Below are 15837 nucleotides of genomic sequence, written 5' to 3'. Positions count from 1 at the left end.
TGTCACCCAGGCTGGAGTGCAGTGGCTGGATCTCAGCTCACTGCAACCTCTGCCTCCCAGGTTTACGCCATTCTCCTGCCTCAGCCTCCCGAGTAGCTGGGACTACAGGCGCCCGCCACCATGCCCAGCTAATTTTTTAAATATTTTTAGTACAGACGGCGTTTCACCATGTTAGTCAGGATGGTCTCGATCTCCTGACCTCGTGATCCGCCCGCCTTGGCCTCCCAAAGTGCTGGGATTGCAGGTGCGAGCCACTGTGCCTGGCCACAATTACTCGTTAAAATTTTTAAGCATCAACTTTATTGAAGCATAATGTATACATTATAAATTGCATGCATTTAAGGTACACAGTTCAGCTGACCAATGTACGTACCATGTAACCACCATTACCACAGAGAAGACCCAGAACATTTTCATCACTTTGTAGCTTCCTTGGGTCCGTCTCCTCCCATAAACCCAGCCACAGGAAACCCCTGATCCTCTTCTGCCGCTTGAGTAGATGTGCCTTTCCTAGGGTTTTTTACATGTGGAATCAAAGGTATATGGTTGGTTTCAATTTGTGGCCCCATATAAGTCACTGTTCCGTGCACAAATTAGAACTCCCACGGGTATGCAGTGACTGTGCACATCTAAGCTTCTGAAGCAGGAAAGACCTGTCTGTGCTGAGAAGTGGAAAGCTGGACTTCAGTTACGTTGCTCAGATGGGAGCAGCTGAAGTGGGCTGGCGTCTGAGGTGGGACCCGCCTGCTGTGTGGAGGCATTTGCTTCTTAGTGGACCCCAGCCTGGGTAGAATAACACACTCCCACAGCCGGTGGCCTGAGAAGCAAGTGATTGGAAACCCCGGCTTCTGCCGAATCCCTGGGCAGAACTCGGCACAGGTGGGAGGATTTGGCGGTGGTGCAGTGGGGACGCTGAGCTGTGCTCACTGCATGTGTCTCTCTGCAGGTCAGAGGAGTCCTTCAAACAGTACTTCAGTGAGATGCCCTGGCTCGCCGTCCCCTACACTGACGAGGCCCGGCGGTCACGCCTCAACCGGCTGTACGGAATCCAAGGTAGGTGCTCCAGGCCCCGGCTCCCTGCGGCTCCTGAGAACCTGCTCGCCTGGGCCCACCGTGTCTTTGGCTTTCCTCTAAGAAGAAAGGCATCATTATTTCCATGAATATTCATGTTCCTCTCATGTTTCTCCGCAGTGTAGAATTTTCCTGGTGTGAATTCTAATCCATTTTTAAAAAATAAGTATTGTCAGTCTGGGCGCGGCAGCTCACACCTGTAATTCCAGCACTTTGGGAGGCTGAGGCAGGCGGATCACCTCAGGTCAGGAATTCGAGACCAGTCTGCACAACATGGAGAAACCCCGTCTCTACTAAAAATACAAAAATTAGCCGGGCGTGGTGGCGGTCACCTGTAGTTCCAGCTACTCGGGAGTCGGAGGCAGGAGAATCGCTTGAACCCGGGAGGTGGAGGTTGCAGTGAGCTGAGATCACAGCATTGCACTCCTGCCTGAGTGACAGAGGGAGACTCCGTCTCAAAAAATAATAATCATACTAAATACTGTCTTAGTAAGACAGCTGCTTCTCACTGCCCAGCGTGTGGATTCTGATATGACTGGGACATGGAGCACAGCCTCCCAAATGACGTGGCCATTTGATTAAGGGGAGATCAATGCGGTAGTGACATGTAAGCTAGACTGGAAGAGAAATCCCAAAGGCAGGTCATTCACTGATACTTCTTTAAATTTTTTTTTTTTTTTTTTTTTGAGACAGAGTCTTGCTCTGTCGCCCAGGCTGCAGTGCAATGGCGCGATCTCGGCTCACTGTAGCCTCCGCCTTCCCAGGTTCAAGCGATTCCCTGCCTCGACCTCCCCAGTAACTGGGATTACAGGCATCCGCCACCACACCTGGCTAATTTTTGTATTTTAGTAGAGGTGAAGTTTCACCAAATTGGTCAGGCTGGTCTTGAACTCCTGACCTCAGGTGATCCTCCCGCCTCAGCCTCCCAAAGTGCTGGGATTACAGGCGTGAGCCGCCGCGCCCAGCCTGTTCACTGATACTTCTGATGTACACATTGAGCACACACGGTGTCAGGGTTGCCGACGGGCTTGGGGCTGCACTGCCCGATGTCAGGCCTCAGATGGCCCTGCCTGTGGGGAGAGGACGTGGTCTGCGCAGCTTCTGCCCCCCTCCCACCCCCGCACTGTCCCTGTCCCTGACTGTCTCCAGCTCACTGTCATTTTGGGGTGACGAGGAGTGTGCGGCCCGCGTGCCGGAGGAGTCTGGTTTCTGGTGTTGTTACTTCCTGGGCAGCGTTTCATGTTGATCTCACCGGTCAGTAGCACTGTTCTCACAAGTACAAGTTCAGGCAGAGTCACTGCATCCCACTGCCTCCAACCGCCAAAATAGAAGAAAATCCACAGCCTGTTCTAGGGGCAGAATCGCCAAGAATAGGCCTTTGTGGCCCCCCAGGGGGCAGAGCTGGTGGGGGATGTGGAAGTGGGGCTGGCAGAGGTCCCATGACCATCGCACCCCTCACTATTGGCTTCTCGTCCTTTTTCCCTGCTCCTCTTCCAGCCTCTCTCCTCAGCAGGCCTGCGTTAGAGGGAACACGACGGCTGCCCCGAATTCCCTCAGTGCCACTCTTCTGCCCTGAAGCATCCCTCTTTCATCCTTGGGTTCCATGACTCAGGAAGTCTGCGTGTCTCCCGCCCACACTCCTCTTTCTTGTTAGCGGTATCATGCCTACATTTTTTTCCTTTTGGTCTCAGTCGTCACCCAGGATGGAGTGCAATGGCGCAATCATGGCTCACTGCAGCCTCCAACTCCTGGGCTCAAGCCATCCTCCCACCTCAGCCTTCTACCACTCCAGCTGATTTTTAAAGACTTTGTAGTGACAGGGTCTCACTGTGTTGCATAGGCTGATCTCGCACTCCTGGCCTAAGCAGTCCTCCTGCCTTGGCCTTCCAAGATCCCTACTTTCTTTTTCTTTTTCTGTTTTCGAGACGGAGTGTCGCTCTGTTGCCCAGGCTGGAGTGCAGTGGCACGATCTCTGCTCACTGCAAGCTCTGCCTCCTAGGTTCACGCCATTCTCCTGCGTCAGCCTCCCAAGTAGCTGGGACTACAGGCACCCGCCACTACGCCCAGCTAATTTTGTGTGTGTGTATTTTTAGTAGAGATGGGGTTTCACCTAGTTAGCCAGGATGGTCTTGATCTCCTGACCTCGTGATCCACCCGCCTCGGCCTCCCAAAGTGCTGGGATTACAGGTGTGAGCCACAGCGCCTGGCCCCAAGATCCCTACTTTCTAATTTCTAAGGTTCTGTCCTTTTTTTTTTTGAGACGGAGTCTTGCTCTGTTGCCCAGGATGGAGTGCAGTGGCACAATCTCGGCTCACTGCAACCTCCGCCTCCCAGGTTTTAGCGATTCTCGTGCCTCAGCCTCCTGAGTAGCTGGGATTACAGGTGCATGCTACCACGTCGGGCTGATTTTTGTATTTTTAGTAGAGATGGGGTTTCACCATGTTGTCCAGGCTGGTCTCGAACTCCTGACTTCAGGTGATCCACCCGTCTGAGCCTCCCAAAGTGCTGCGATTACAGGTGTGAGCCACTGTGCTCAGCTCTTTTTTTTTTTTTTTTTGAGATAGAGTCTTGCTCTGTCACCTGGAGGCTGGAGTACATTGGCACAATCTCTGCTCACTGTAACCTCTGCCTTCCGGGTTCAAGCGATCCTCCTGCCTCAGCCTCCCGAGTAGCTGGGATTACAGGCACCTGCCACCACACCTGGATAATTTTCGTATTTGTAGTAGAGACGGGGTTTCACCATGTTGAGCAGGCTGGTCTCAAACTCCTGACCTCAGGTGATCTGCCCACCACAGCCTTCAGTTGAATAAAAACTGCCCACCACAGCCTTCAGTTGAATAAAAACTGAATTTGTTTTTATTCAAATTGCACTTATTGACACACAAAACGTCAGTGGCACGAGTTTGATTCATATTTCTAAACTTAATTCCAGATCTTCCTAGGTTTGAAAGATGCTCATGTATGAAGGAAATCATTGTATCATTCCAGGGATATCATTTTGGAAGCATCTTCTCAGTGCCTCGAGGTTAGGCTGAGCCCCACGTCCGGCATTCAGTCTGCGTCAATGGCCTCTTTGTGGTGCCCTGTGTCCTTGCCCTCCAAGCCAGGGGCTGTTTCTCCTTCAGAGCCTCTCGCTCAGCCCTGGTTTCACTGGTAAATCAGTTCTGGCTTCTCTCTGGTCTCAGCAGCCAGCAGCCCTCCTGAGACCGCACCATCCCTCAATGGGAGTTTGCCTTTCTTTGCCTCTGAGGATATGTAAATGTGGCCAGGCTGGGCCGAAACACCTTTGAACTTGGAGGAACTGTGCGTTCGCTCATAAGCTTCATAGCATCACAAAACTCTGACCAGTATTTTTTATTGAATTCTGAGTACTTCTGAGCTTTTGTATGATTCCGTGGTTACAGCTTCCAGTCTCATTCAACGGACGTGTTCTAGGTATGTGAACACACGTATATGCACACACACACGCTCATTCACACACACTCATACTCTCACACACACCTACACTCACACAGGCACACACACATACACCTACACGCACACACACACCTACACACGCACACCTACACTCACACACACACCCCCACGCTCACACACATGCACACTTGCACCCTCACACACGCTCGCACACACAGACTCGCACACACTCACACTCGCTCTGCAGGGTCCAGGCTGTTGGAGTGCCTGGTCTGCACATCCTGTGGGGCCATCTCTGGGGATGTCCTGCTCCCTCTTTGACTGTGTGCCCTGGGGTCTCAGTCCTATCTCACTTGTTTCTCTCCCGCTGAAGAGTTTGGATGAAGGTTCTTCCACAGAGCAGTGCCAGGTACCTCCCCTGCCATCACCAAAGGGAGCTGCCTCCACCTGGCCCGTCTTTGGACTCACACTGGGGCAGTGGCTTGAACTGCTGGTCATGTTGTGGATTGAGTCACATAAGGGCAGAGTGTTCTCCTGAGAGGCTTGGATGAAAATGGGTAACCCAGGCCATGCGTGGTGGTTCACGCCTGTAATCCCAGCACTTCGGGAGGCCAAGGCGGGTGGATCACAAAGTCAGGAGTTCAAGACCAGTCTGGCAAACATGGTGAAAACCATATCTCTACTAAAAATAAAAAATTAGCCGGGCACAGTGGCAGGCACCTGTAATTCCAGCTACTCGAGAGGCTGAGGCAGGAGAAACGCTTGAACCCGGGAGGCGGAGCTTGCAGTGAGCTGAGATCGCGCCACTGCACTCCAGCCTGGGCGACAGAGCGAGACTGTCTCCAAAATAAAAAAAAGCAGAAATGGGTAACCCAGCAACCCGAGGTCCTGCAAGCATCTTGGGGTTTTAAGAATCACCTGCTGAGTGAAGGAGGCCTGCCAAATGCTGCCAGTGTTTTCAGGCATCTGGGGGGCGGTACGGGTGGGGGAACTGGGGCCTCGAGGCTGTACCTTTGAGCTGCCCGTCTCACAGGGTGGCAGCCTCTGCCATGGCCTTGATGATGAGTTTGCCGCCCAGGCCAGCCTGGCCAAAAGTCCCCCTGCTGCCGACAGGCTGGCCGCTGGCTGTCTTCGGTGCCCCGGGCTGAGCTGGGCTGTGTGACCCTCTCCACAGGACCACCAAGCTCACCAAGGACCTGGCATTCGGCGTCCCCCTACCTCCTGGTCTCGTGGGAATAACTGACATCCAGAGTGCTGGGGCCCTCCCCTCCCAGAGCTTTACGTGGCCTGGGGAATGTGCAGCCGTGGGCGCTGCTGAAAATTCCTTTTCTAAGGAGACCGTTGTCGACACACCTGGCAAAAGACAGACCCTGTTAGCAGTTGTCTGAGGAATCCTCGGCCGCCAGGGAGCACAGCACTCTTTGCAGGGAGACTTACAGCCCTTTCTCTCTTAGACCGGGGGCCCTGGCTGGTTTGGCTCCCTTGCCCAGACGGCCTGAGGGCTGTGTAGGGCCTGGAGCAGACGCGGGAGCAGCCAGAGGTGGCTGGCGGGTGGCGTCAGCCTGGTGCTGGGTGGCAGGGGTGAGGGCCCTTTTCTCCTCCAGCCTCGAATCCTCTTCTCTGTTTTCCTCCTTCCCTCCTGTGCGTCCTCCTCCCATTCTGACTTCTCCCCATCCTTTGCTTTCTTCCTCTTCTGCTTCCCTCCTTCTTCATCCTGTTCCCTTCTTGACTCTCTTCCTTTGTCCCTTTCAAAAACATGGATTTGGCCGGGTGCAGTGTCTCACGCCTGTAATCCCAGCACTTTCGGAGGCCAAGGCGGGCGGATCACTTCAGATCAGGAGTTTGAGACTAGCCTGGCCAACATGGCGAAACCATGTTGTGAAACCATGGCGAAATCAGTATACAAAACTGATGTATAATAATAGCCAATACTTATGGAATACTTACAATATCAATACACCAGGTACTCTGCTAAAAAGTATTTTACAGTGGCTGGACATGGTGGTTCACGCCTGTTATCCCAGCAGTTAGGCTGAGGCGGGCGGATCACCTGAGGTCAGGAGTTTGAGACCAGCCTGCACAATATGGTGAAACCCCATCTGTACTAAAAGTAGAAAAAATTAGCCGGGCGTGGTGGCGGCGCCTGTAGTCCCAGCTACTCGGGAGGCTGAGGCAGGAGAATAGCTTGAACGCGGGGGACGGAGGTTGCAGTGAGCCGAGATCATGCCACTGCACTTCAGCCTGGGCAACAGAACGAGACTCGGTCTCAAAAATAAATAAATAAATAAAAAATAAAACAGGGAATTGACTTGCCTGGATCCTCCTTGGAGTTCCAGCTGTACTTTTCCCCAAGCGCCCCAGCCACCCACGCAGGGAAACAAGTTCAGGCAGAGCAGCGATGGGCTGTTCCTTTTTCGTTCCCTCCAGAGGCGCCCTGTGGGCCTGGTTCCCTGTGAATTTCCCGTTAGAGGCTTCGCCGTGCTTTCTCGTTGGAAGTCTGTATTTCGGGCCAGGCGCAGTGGCTCACGCCTGTAATCCCAGCACTTCGGGAGGCCGAGGCAGACGGGTCACATAAGGTCGTGAGTTCGAGACCATCCTGGCCAACATGGCGAAACCCCATCTCTACTAAAAATTAGCCGGGTGTTGGGGTGCGTACCTGTAGTCCCAGCTACTTGGGAGGCTGAGGCAGGAGAACTGCTTGAACGCAGGAGGCGGAGGTTGCAGTGAGCCGAGATTGCACCACTGCACTCCAGCGTGGGCAACAGAGCGAGACTCCGTCTAACAAACAAACAAACAAAAAACCTGTATTTCGGAGAACCTGCTTCAAGGGCTGGTGGAACAGGGAGTGTGTGAAGGGGGAGAAAGGGAAGAGGTGACTGTGGTCTCAACCTTCTCCCCCAGGAGCAGAGGGAGGTGGGTGGTGCAGAAAGCTGCAGGTACAGGACTTCCCCTGCCCTGGTTAAGACAGTCCCCATCCCAGGTGCTGTGAGAACCCAGCAGCGTCCATGGCCTGGCAGAAAGAGCAGCAGCTTCTGCAACAGGTAGAACGGAGTTCCTGTCCCCAGTGTAACCACTGCCTGGCTGGGTGACCTTGGGGGTCACTTGACCATCCGTAAGGGGGATCCCGGTACTGCCTGCCCCGCCTGTGATGAGGATTAGCTATCTGTGTCGTGCCAGCACTGGGCAGACGCGCCGCAGAAGCCAGTTCCATTTCCTGCCCCTGGTTCATCTTTGGAGGGTACGTACTCATCGGGGCTGTAGGCCAAGCTCATCAGGACCAGTCCAGGGGGAGACAGCCTGGCACAGCAGACGCCAATGGCTTCCCCCGTGCAGGTGCCAAGAACGAGTGGCTTCCTTGGGCCCAAGCTGGTTTCTGCTGATGCAGACAGTCACACGGGCCAACACGGCCCGTCCCTGCACACTTCGTCTTAGGCTCTTAGGCGTGATCCCGGTGGAACTGTTCCTCGGGGGAAGCCGCTGAGTGCCCCTCAGCAGCCAGGTGGGGGTTCCGTGTCCTTGCCCTGCTGTCCTGGGCCCCACAAGCATGGACTCAGAAGAGGCTGCAGCCAGGGTCACAAAGAAGGCCCCTCGGAGGAGGCCCTCGGAGAGCCCCAGGCGCTGAGCCGGGAAGTGCGCAGCTTTGCCTTCAGACTGGCTTCTCCTCCCTCTCCATCCCCCGTGCCTGCTTGTCTTCCACAGACCCACTCAGCATCCCACGTCGGGGCACACGTGGGCCGGCCGCGGGGCTTATGGCGGCAGCAGGGGTCCCACGCCGGGGCACACGCAGCAGAGGCTCTGGTTTACCCCCGTGCTCATCACTGCCCGATCTCAGAAACACACCAACTCTGGGGAAGGACCTTGCCGGGCGGATTTTGAGAAGGGCTTGTGGTGACGGGAGGGGCTCCCGTGCGGCCAGCTGTCCCTGTGGTGATCCCTGGACCCGGTTTCCTTTGGGCTGCTGTCTCGAGACCAGCCTGCGAGCCTCGTGGATGGACACAGCTGGCGTGGACCCCGGCCTCGGGGGATAAAATGCAGCCATGAGGATGTGGCTGGAAGTGCCCAGGTCTCTTGTGTGGCAGCACACGCAGCTCCTCAGGGGCGCTGTCCACGCTGAGCACATCCGAGAAGCCCCAGCGAGAGCCGACGGTGTGTGTGTGCGCACGTGCGCGTGTGTGTGTGTGTGCGTGTGTGTGCTTGTGCTTGGGTGTGTGTGCACTTGCTTGTGCTTGCGTGTGTGTGTGTGTGCATGTGTGTGCTTGTGCTTGGGTGTGTGTGAGATGTCGGAGTGGCCGTCCTCGAGAGCCCGTTCTCTGTGGACCTGCTGCCTGAAACAGCCACTTCGTCTCATAGGTGTGAACATAATGGATTCATTGATTCTTTCGGAGGCAGGCACGCCCGCTGTGCCGGTGGCCGCAGCAGGGTACGAAACACGAGGGCTGTGTGTCTGGTACGTCGGCATCCCCCCGACAGGGAAGGAAAATGTCAGCGGAGCAAATTACTGACCGAATACTTGGGAATCTATAAATATTAAATTGCTCTGGCTTTCACATAAAATTCAGGCTCTGGGCAGCCCAGGAGGAGAGGCATCTGGAACGTGCAGGGTGTGTGGGGGGAGCGGCTGCCAATGGAGGGACAAAGGTCCCCGAAGGGTGGGCCCAGGCCGACTCAGTGGGCCGCGGCTGGCGGTGCGTAGCCCTGGCTGGAGGACAGGCTGCCGGGAGTGGGCTAGAAGAACAGAGACGCGGAAAACCCACATGCAGCTGTGACCACCGTGGGGATTTCCCTGAGTTTTCACTGAAAGCTTTTTGGTTGGGGTTGCCTGTGGTTTGCAGGAAAGCTTTCTGTTACTTTTCTTCCCCAGCCCTGGGGAGGGAGGGGGGCTGGGGTGCAGACGGCGGAGGCTGCAGTCAGTTGTCCTCCTCTCTGTGCAGCCAGCCTCAGGTTCCTTCCCGCACTGGCCCTGCACTCACTGTGGCCGGGCGAGGGCCCCTCCTCTCGCATTGGTGGCCACAGCACGTCCACCGTGTGGTCACTGCACCGCCTGTTCTGTGTTTGACCCCCTGCAGCTGGGGAGGGTCTTCTGTGTCTTTGGGATCTCTTTAGGAGGCCAGCAGTGAGCGATTGCTCTGATGTGCCAAGACCTTGTGCTAAGTTCTTATTTATTTATTTAGAGACGGAGTCTTGCTCTATCACCCAGGCTGGAGGGCAGTGTTGCAGTCTTGGCTCACTGCAACCTCTGCCTCCCAAGTTCGAGCAGTTCTCCTGCCTCATCCTCCCGAATGGCTGGGATGACAGACGTGTACCACCACGCCCAGCTAGTTTTTGTATTTTTAGTAGAGACGGGGTTTCACCATGTTGGCCAGGCTGGTCTCGAACTCCTGACCTCAAGTGATCCGTCCACCTCAGCCTCCCAAACTGTGTAAGTTCTTTAACCGCGTGAACTCATTGATCTTTCCATAGCAAAATAAGGTAGGAACAACACCACCCTCATCAGGTTGCAGCTGAGGACGCTGAGGCCCTGACATACGAAGGTGACAGGTTACAGGCCCACTGGAGCAGGTTCCATGGCTCCCCCTGGCCAGGCCTGGATTCTCCCCAGGTTTTGTGACTTCAGACCTGGACTCCTCATTGTGAGCCTGGACTAGGTCCTCGGTGGGCTCCTCTGTGGCGGGTGGGACCCCGGCTGGACTCCGCGAGCCTCCTGCCAGGCAGGGCCTGCATCTCCTAGGCCAGTGGCCAAGCACCTCCTCTTCCCCTCGGGCACCCCCACAAGCACCCCCTCTTCCCCTCAGGCATCCCCACGCTCATCGTGCTGGACCCGCAGGGCGAGGTGATCACGCGGCAGGGGCGGGTGGAGGTGCTGAACGACGAGGACTGCCGGGAGTTCCCCTGGCACCCCAAACCTGTGCTGGAGCTCTCCGACTCCAACGCCACGCAGCTCAACGAGGGCCCCTGCCTCGTCCTTTTTGTAGGTATGAAGCTCACCGGGGGGCCTGGGTGGGGGCGGGACAGGAGAGGCCTCACTTGGGAGGAGCCTGTCCCTGCAGCTTCTCTCTGTCACTAGCAGTGCAAGCCTGGGCCTTTGTCTCTCCCCAGAGCCTTGCTTTTGACCCCGATGATTTATTCATGGCCCTGTGGGAGCTGCAGCTGCACTTTCCCTCCTAGCTGCTCCCCAGCTGCCAGCTGGGCAGAACAGGTCAGGCCGAGGATGCCCTCGGGACCCCATGCACAGACCCATTGTTGGAAAGGGGCGGGTTGCACACACAGCAGCTGCCGGGGGCTGGGCCCCTCTGGCCGAGGCTCACCAAGGCTGCTTCTGCGGGTCCGCTGTGCTCGGATGAACTGCTCCCGCCCCGTGGCTGCCCTGGCTCCTTTGCCCTCGCCTGCACCTCCCCGTCTCCCGTCTCACCCACTCTGTGCTCCAAGGGTGACTGCCCAGCTGGGCCAGGAGGACACAGGCACATCCACGCCAGGCTCCCTGCAGTCTGGTGGGGTGACCCTGGTTCCTTTTGCAAAACCTGGCCCTCTGCCTTGGACTTACGGCTCCCCTCCAACAACTCAGAATTACTGTGCGAGGCTGGGCGTGGCGGCTCACGCCTGTAATCCCAGCATTTTGGGAGATCAAGGTGGGTGGATCATCTGGGGTCAGGAGTTTGAGACCAGGCTGACCAAAATGGTGAAACGCTGTCTCTACTAAAAATACAAAACAATTAGCCAGGTGCAGTGGCGCATGTCTGTAATCCCAGCTACTTGGGAGGCTGAGGCAGGAGCATCACTTGAACCCAGGAGGCAGAGGTTGTAGTGAGCCCATATGGCACCGCTGCCCTCCAGCCTGGGCAACAGAGCGAGACTCTGCCTCAAAAAAACAACAAAAAGAGCCGCTGACCAGACCACGGTCCTCACCCCTCTCCCTCACCACCAGTTTCACTAGGAAGTCGGAGGTCGGAGGTTGTGGCTTCTCATTCTGTGGCTGAGAGAAACTAGCAGGTGCCTCAGGTCCTGGCTTAGGGGAAGCTCAGCCTGGCGGTGGGTTTGTGAGGAATGCAGTGGAGAGACTCTCTACATGGGGCCCCATAGCTGCTCCGTGAGGTGGGCGAGCCTGGTGCAGGCGAGCTCTGGGAACTTTGCTGCTGGGACGTGTGTGCAGGAAGGAAGTCCGTGTCCATCCAGGGGCTGCTCAGGGGGGCGTTTCTGCAGCTCAGGCCCCCTCCGCGGGTGCCGCTCTGTGTGACAAGCCAGTGTTTCTCCCCCCGACGCCAATCACAGATTCTGAGGATGACGGAGAGTCCGAGGCAGCCAAGCAGCTGATTCAGCCGATAGCTGAGAAAATCATTGCCAAGTACAAAGCCAAAGAGGAGGAGGCGCCGCTTCTGTTCTTCGTAGCCGGGGAGGTGAGTGCGGGGAGAGGCTGGGCCCCCAGGCCTGGACCAGCAGGGACTTCGGGCACACGAGGGGTCCTGGCCCCAGGGCTGCCTGTGCTCCGGAGACAAACGTGGCAAGAAGAGGTGGCCATTCGCCGTGGGAAACCATTTCCTCCCCTGCTGCTGCCTCTGGCCGTCCCCGCTCGGCAGCCTCAGGGCCGCAGGGGAAGAGCCGGGGCGCTTCCCACCCGAGCTGCCGCGGAGCGAGCCACACCTACCACCTACTCCCTCGGGGCTGGACCACGACCAGGCCCCTGACGCTTTACAAAACGCTGGGTTCGTGCCTCCGCGCTGGCTGCAGTGGGCCGGTCGCATCCGCGGGATCCTGGCTGGGGCTGCCACGTGTACCCGCGGTCACCCAGCCGGCCCGGTGAGGGCTGAGGTTGGAAATTGCTGCCGCTCCCCGTCTGTTTCACCCAGGCTGCCCCTTCGAGGTCTCCAGCGGGGCTGGACCAATCAGGAGACTTCACAGGGTGAGAAAGTGGGGCTCTCAGCAGAGCACCCTCCCGCAGGTGCCCCGTTATCCCGGGCGTGGGACCCTGCGCCCTGCACCCTGCAGACAGGGGCGTCTCCGCGGCTCAGCGCAGTGCAGGCTCTCGGTCTTGAGTTCCTCCAGCCGGGAGTCTCCTCCACGCCTGCGCTGCTGCCTCCCTTCCCCACCCCTCCCCTCCCCTTCCCTCCCCACCCCACGGCACCCACCGACCGACAGACACTTTTGGAGGCCGCCCTCACCCCCTGCCCTCTGCCCACCCATCTGTACCTCCGGTTGGTCAGAGCCCTGTGCTGATTCCACGCTGTATTGGGATCCCAGGAGAGGCACGGAGGAGGCAGGCGGCAGCGGCAGCCAGACACCCTGCACCACCCATTCATCACCTCCTCAGCAGCTGGCCCTGCCCAGCCCCTGGGTCCCTCCCAGGCGGCTCCAGTCACCTGCTCAGCCCGAGGGTGGAGGGGAACAGAGAGGCTTGCAGGCCCTGCCTCGGGGCGGCCGCAGCCACTGCACATCAAGCCCAGCCCCGGAGGCTGCGCCACACGCGGGAGCTCTGAGCCCTGCAGAATGACTCTGAGAAAAGATGGCTGCAGCACTGCCAGAGCCGGGCACGGGCGGGGGCGGCCTTGAGAGGTGTCAGGCCAGGAAGGAGCATCTGCAGGTTTTCTGTACACCAGGCCCGGGGCCGCCTATTTCACCTGGGCTGAGGCTCTCTGGCTGGGAACACAGTGGCCGTCCTGTTTCACAGGGGAGGGAGGCTAGGCTCAGAGTGGACCAGGGGTTCCTCCGAGGCTGTTTGCTGGCTTCCGCCTGGCTGGGCTGGGCTTTGTGTCTCCAAAAATATATACAAATTAGCCAGGCATGGCGCTGCCTGCTTGGAGCCCCAGCTACTCAGGAGGCTGAGGAGGGAGGATCGCTTGAGCTCAGGAGATGGAGGCTGCAGTGAGCTACGATTGCCTCACTGCACTCTAGCGGGGGCGACAGAAAGAGACTGTAGCTCCAAAAAAAAAAAGGTAGCTCCGTTACAAATCATTTCTCCTTGTCTTTGGATTTCTGTGTTTTCCTTGGTATCTGTGTGAGGCTGTATCTGATATTAGGGAAATTGACCAGGACAGCTGCTGGGAATGTAGGATCAAGTACCAGCTTCCTTCTCAGATAAGTAGTGAGGCAGCGTCAGCTTCCACAGGGCTTAAGTAGCCCTGTCTTCTGAACTGGCTGGCTGTGCATCCTGTCCTGCCCGAAACCACGGGGCGGGGGCGGGCGGTGGGAGCAGAGTGAGCTGTCTCTGTTTAAAAACATTCCAGGGTTGAAGTACAGATTGGCCTCAGATAACCGACAATGGGGCCGCAAATCATTGACAGTTGGTTACAAAAATAAACAGTCGGAGGCTATGACATTTCTAGGCCGGGTGTGGTGGCTCACGCCTGTAATCCCAGCACTTTGGGAGGCCGAGGTGGGCGGATCACCTGAGGTCAGGAGTTCGAGACCAGCCTGGCCAACATGGTGAAACCCCATCTCTACTAAAAATGTAAAAAATTAGCTGGGTATGGTGGTGGGCGCCTATAGTCCCAGCTACTCAGGAGGCTGAGGCAGGAGAATCGCTTAAACCCAGGAAGCGGAGGTTGCAGTGAGCTGAGATCGTGCCATTGCACTCCAGCCTGGGTGACAGAGGAAGACTTCATCTTAAAAACAAAAAAAAGACGTGACATTTCTAAAATGCTGAGGACGTGTGAAAGTGGCGTTTATGCTAATAAATATGTAAATGATTAAATACAGATTACTTACCTAGTGGTTTCGGGGGGTGGATGCCAAGAGAGAATTTTACAAAGCAGCCCGTTCCTCCCGAAGGCAGGGCAGGGTTCCCTGCTTCCCATTCCCGTGCTGGGAGCCCCCGGAGCTACCACACCTGGGGAGACTGGGCCCAGGGGACTCTCCCGCTCCTTTCTTTAAACCGTCTTGGTCTTCTCTCCCTCCTGACGACTTCAGGATGACATGACTGACTCCCTGCGAGATTACACCAACCTGCCTGAGGCGGCCCCTTTGCTCACCATCCTGGACATGTCAGCCCGGGCCAAGTACGTGATGGACGTGGAGGAGATCACCCCCGCCATCGTGGAGGCCTTTGTGAATGACTTCCTAGCAGAGAAGCTCAAACCGGAGCCCATCTAGCTTGGCTCCGGCCTCCTGAGACGTTATTTAAAACTCAGCCTTCTCCTCCTCCTCCCCCTCCTTCCCTCCGCCCTCGGACTTACCCAGCGTGCCCCGAACCACACCACCCAAGTGTCCAACCTCTCTGTGGTGCCTTGTTTCTGCATTAAACTCCTCAGCCAGCACCCTGGGGCGCGGAGTCCAGCAGCGGCAGAATCCACCGTGTTTGGGAGCGTGGGATGCCTGGGGCCATGGCCCAGCCAGAGTGGGGGCTGCATCACTCTTGCAAAGTCACTTGCTTTTGGTGAAGGATTTGCCAGGGTGTTCCAGGGCAGAGTGAGCGTGGAGGGCCAGTGGCTCCCGCTCGGGCTGGGACTCCGGCATCAGCACACACAGAGCCCCGGACAGCCAGAGGGGAACCGCCGGGGGACACCTGTGTGGAGGCAGAGCTGAGAAAGGGCCTGAGCCTCAGTGGGCCTCAGCTTAGAGCTGCGGTGAGAACAGCCTTTTCTAAGCGACACAGTCTTTCTCAGTCTGAGAGAAAAGCAGCCCACTTGTGTGTTCTTGGGCAGGGGATCTCCAAATGCAAAAGGAAGCTTGTGGAGGTTTTTTGGGTGAGAAAAAAATGTAGCTAAGGTAATGGTTCGTATAGTAACGGCCAATTTTTATGGAGGGCCTGCCTCCGGATGAGAGCTCCTCATTCTTTTCTTCCTCGACCTTGAAGTCTCTGCCTGCTCATACAAAGAGCTCCCCCCATCTTGAAATTCTGATAACGAATCCTTCTCTTTGGGCATCTTCCCAAGAAACTTAGCCCTGAGTCCTAGGAGGAGCACCTCTGAACCAGCACAGACCTCTGACTCCACCCAGCTCTGTGCCCGAGGCCCCGATCTCTGCTGAGGTGCCCACGCCCACATTCGATCACCCCTGCCATTGCCTTTTTTCTTTTTTCTTTTTTTCTTTTGAGATGGAGTCTTGCTCTGTCGCCCAGGCTGGAGTGCAGTGGCGTGATCTCGGCTCACTACAAGCTCCGCCCCCAAGGTTCGAGTGATTCTCCTGCCTCAGCCTCTGGAGTACCTGGGATCACAGGCGAGCACCACTGCACCCGGCTAAGTTTTGTATTTTTAGTAGAGACGGGGTTTCACCATGTTGGCCAGGCTGGTCTCGAACTCCTGACCTCAGGTGATCCACCCGCCTTGGCCTCCCAAAGTGCTGGGATTACAGGAGTGAGCCACCGCACCCGGGCCCCTTTTCAAAGCAGAACTACAAAGATGAGAAATTACCAGAAGCCTT

At 56.8% G+C, this 15837-nt stretch overlaps 1 protein-coding gene across 1 annotated transcript in view; it reads left to right on the top strand.

Moving 5' to 3' along the window:
- The window catches only part of NXN (nucleoredoxin), a 20544-nt gene extending 5795 nt beyond the window's left edge, over positions 1-14749 (top strand). The window contains exons 4-7 of the mRNA XM_026450479.2: positions 947-1053; positions 10281-10460; positions 11755-11879; positions 14386-14749. Coding sequence (XP_026306264.2) covers positions 981-1053; positions 10281-10460; positions 11755-11879; positions 14386-14568 — 561 coding nt within the window. The 5' untranslated portion in view covers positions 947-980 and the 3' untranslated portion in view covers positions 14569-14749. The remainder of the gene's footprint in view (positions 1-946; positions 1054-10280; positions 10461-11754; positions 11880-14385) is intronic.
- The last annotated feature ends 1088 nt before the right edge of the window (positions 14750-15837 follow it).

This window comes from Piliocolobus tephrosceles, chromosome 16 (assembly GCF_002776525.5).
Source record: "Piliocolobus tephrosceles isolate RC106 chromosome 16, ASM277652v3, whole genome shotgun sequence".
NCBI lineage: Eukaryota > Metazoa > Chordata > Mammalia > Primates > Cercopithecidae > Piliocolobus > Piliocolobus tephrosceles.
The sequence above is the reverse complement of the archived record's forward strand: the minus strand, read 5'-3'. Positions and strand labels throughout refer to the sequence as shown.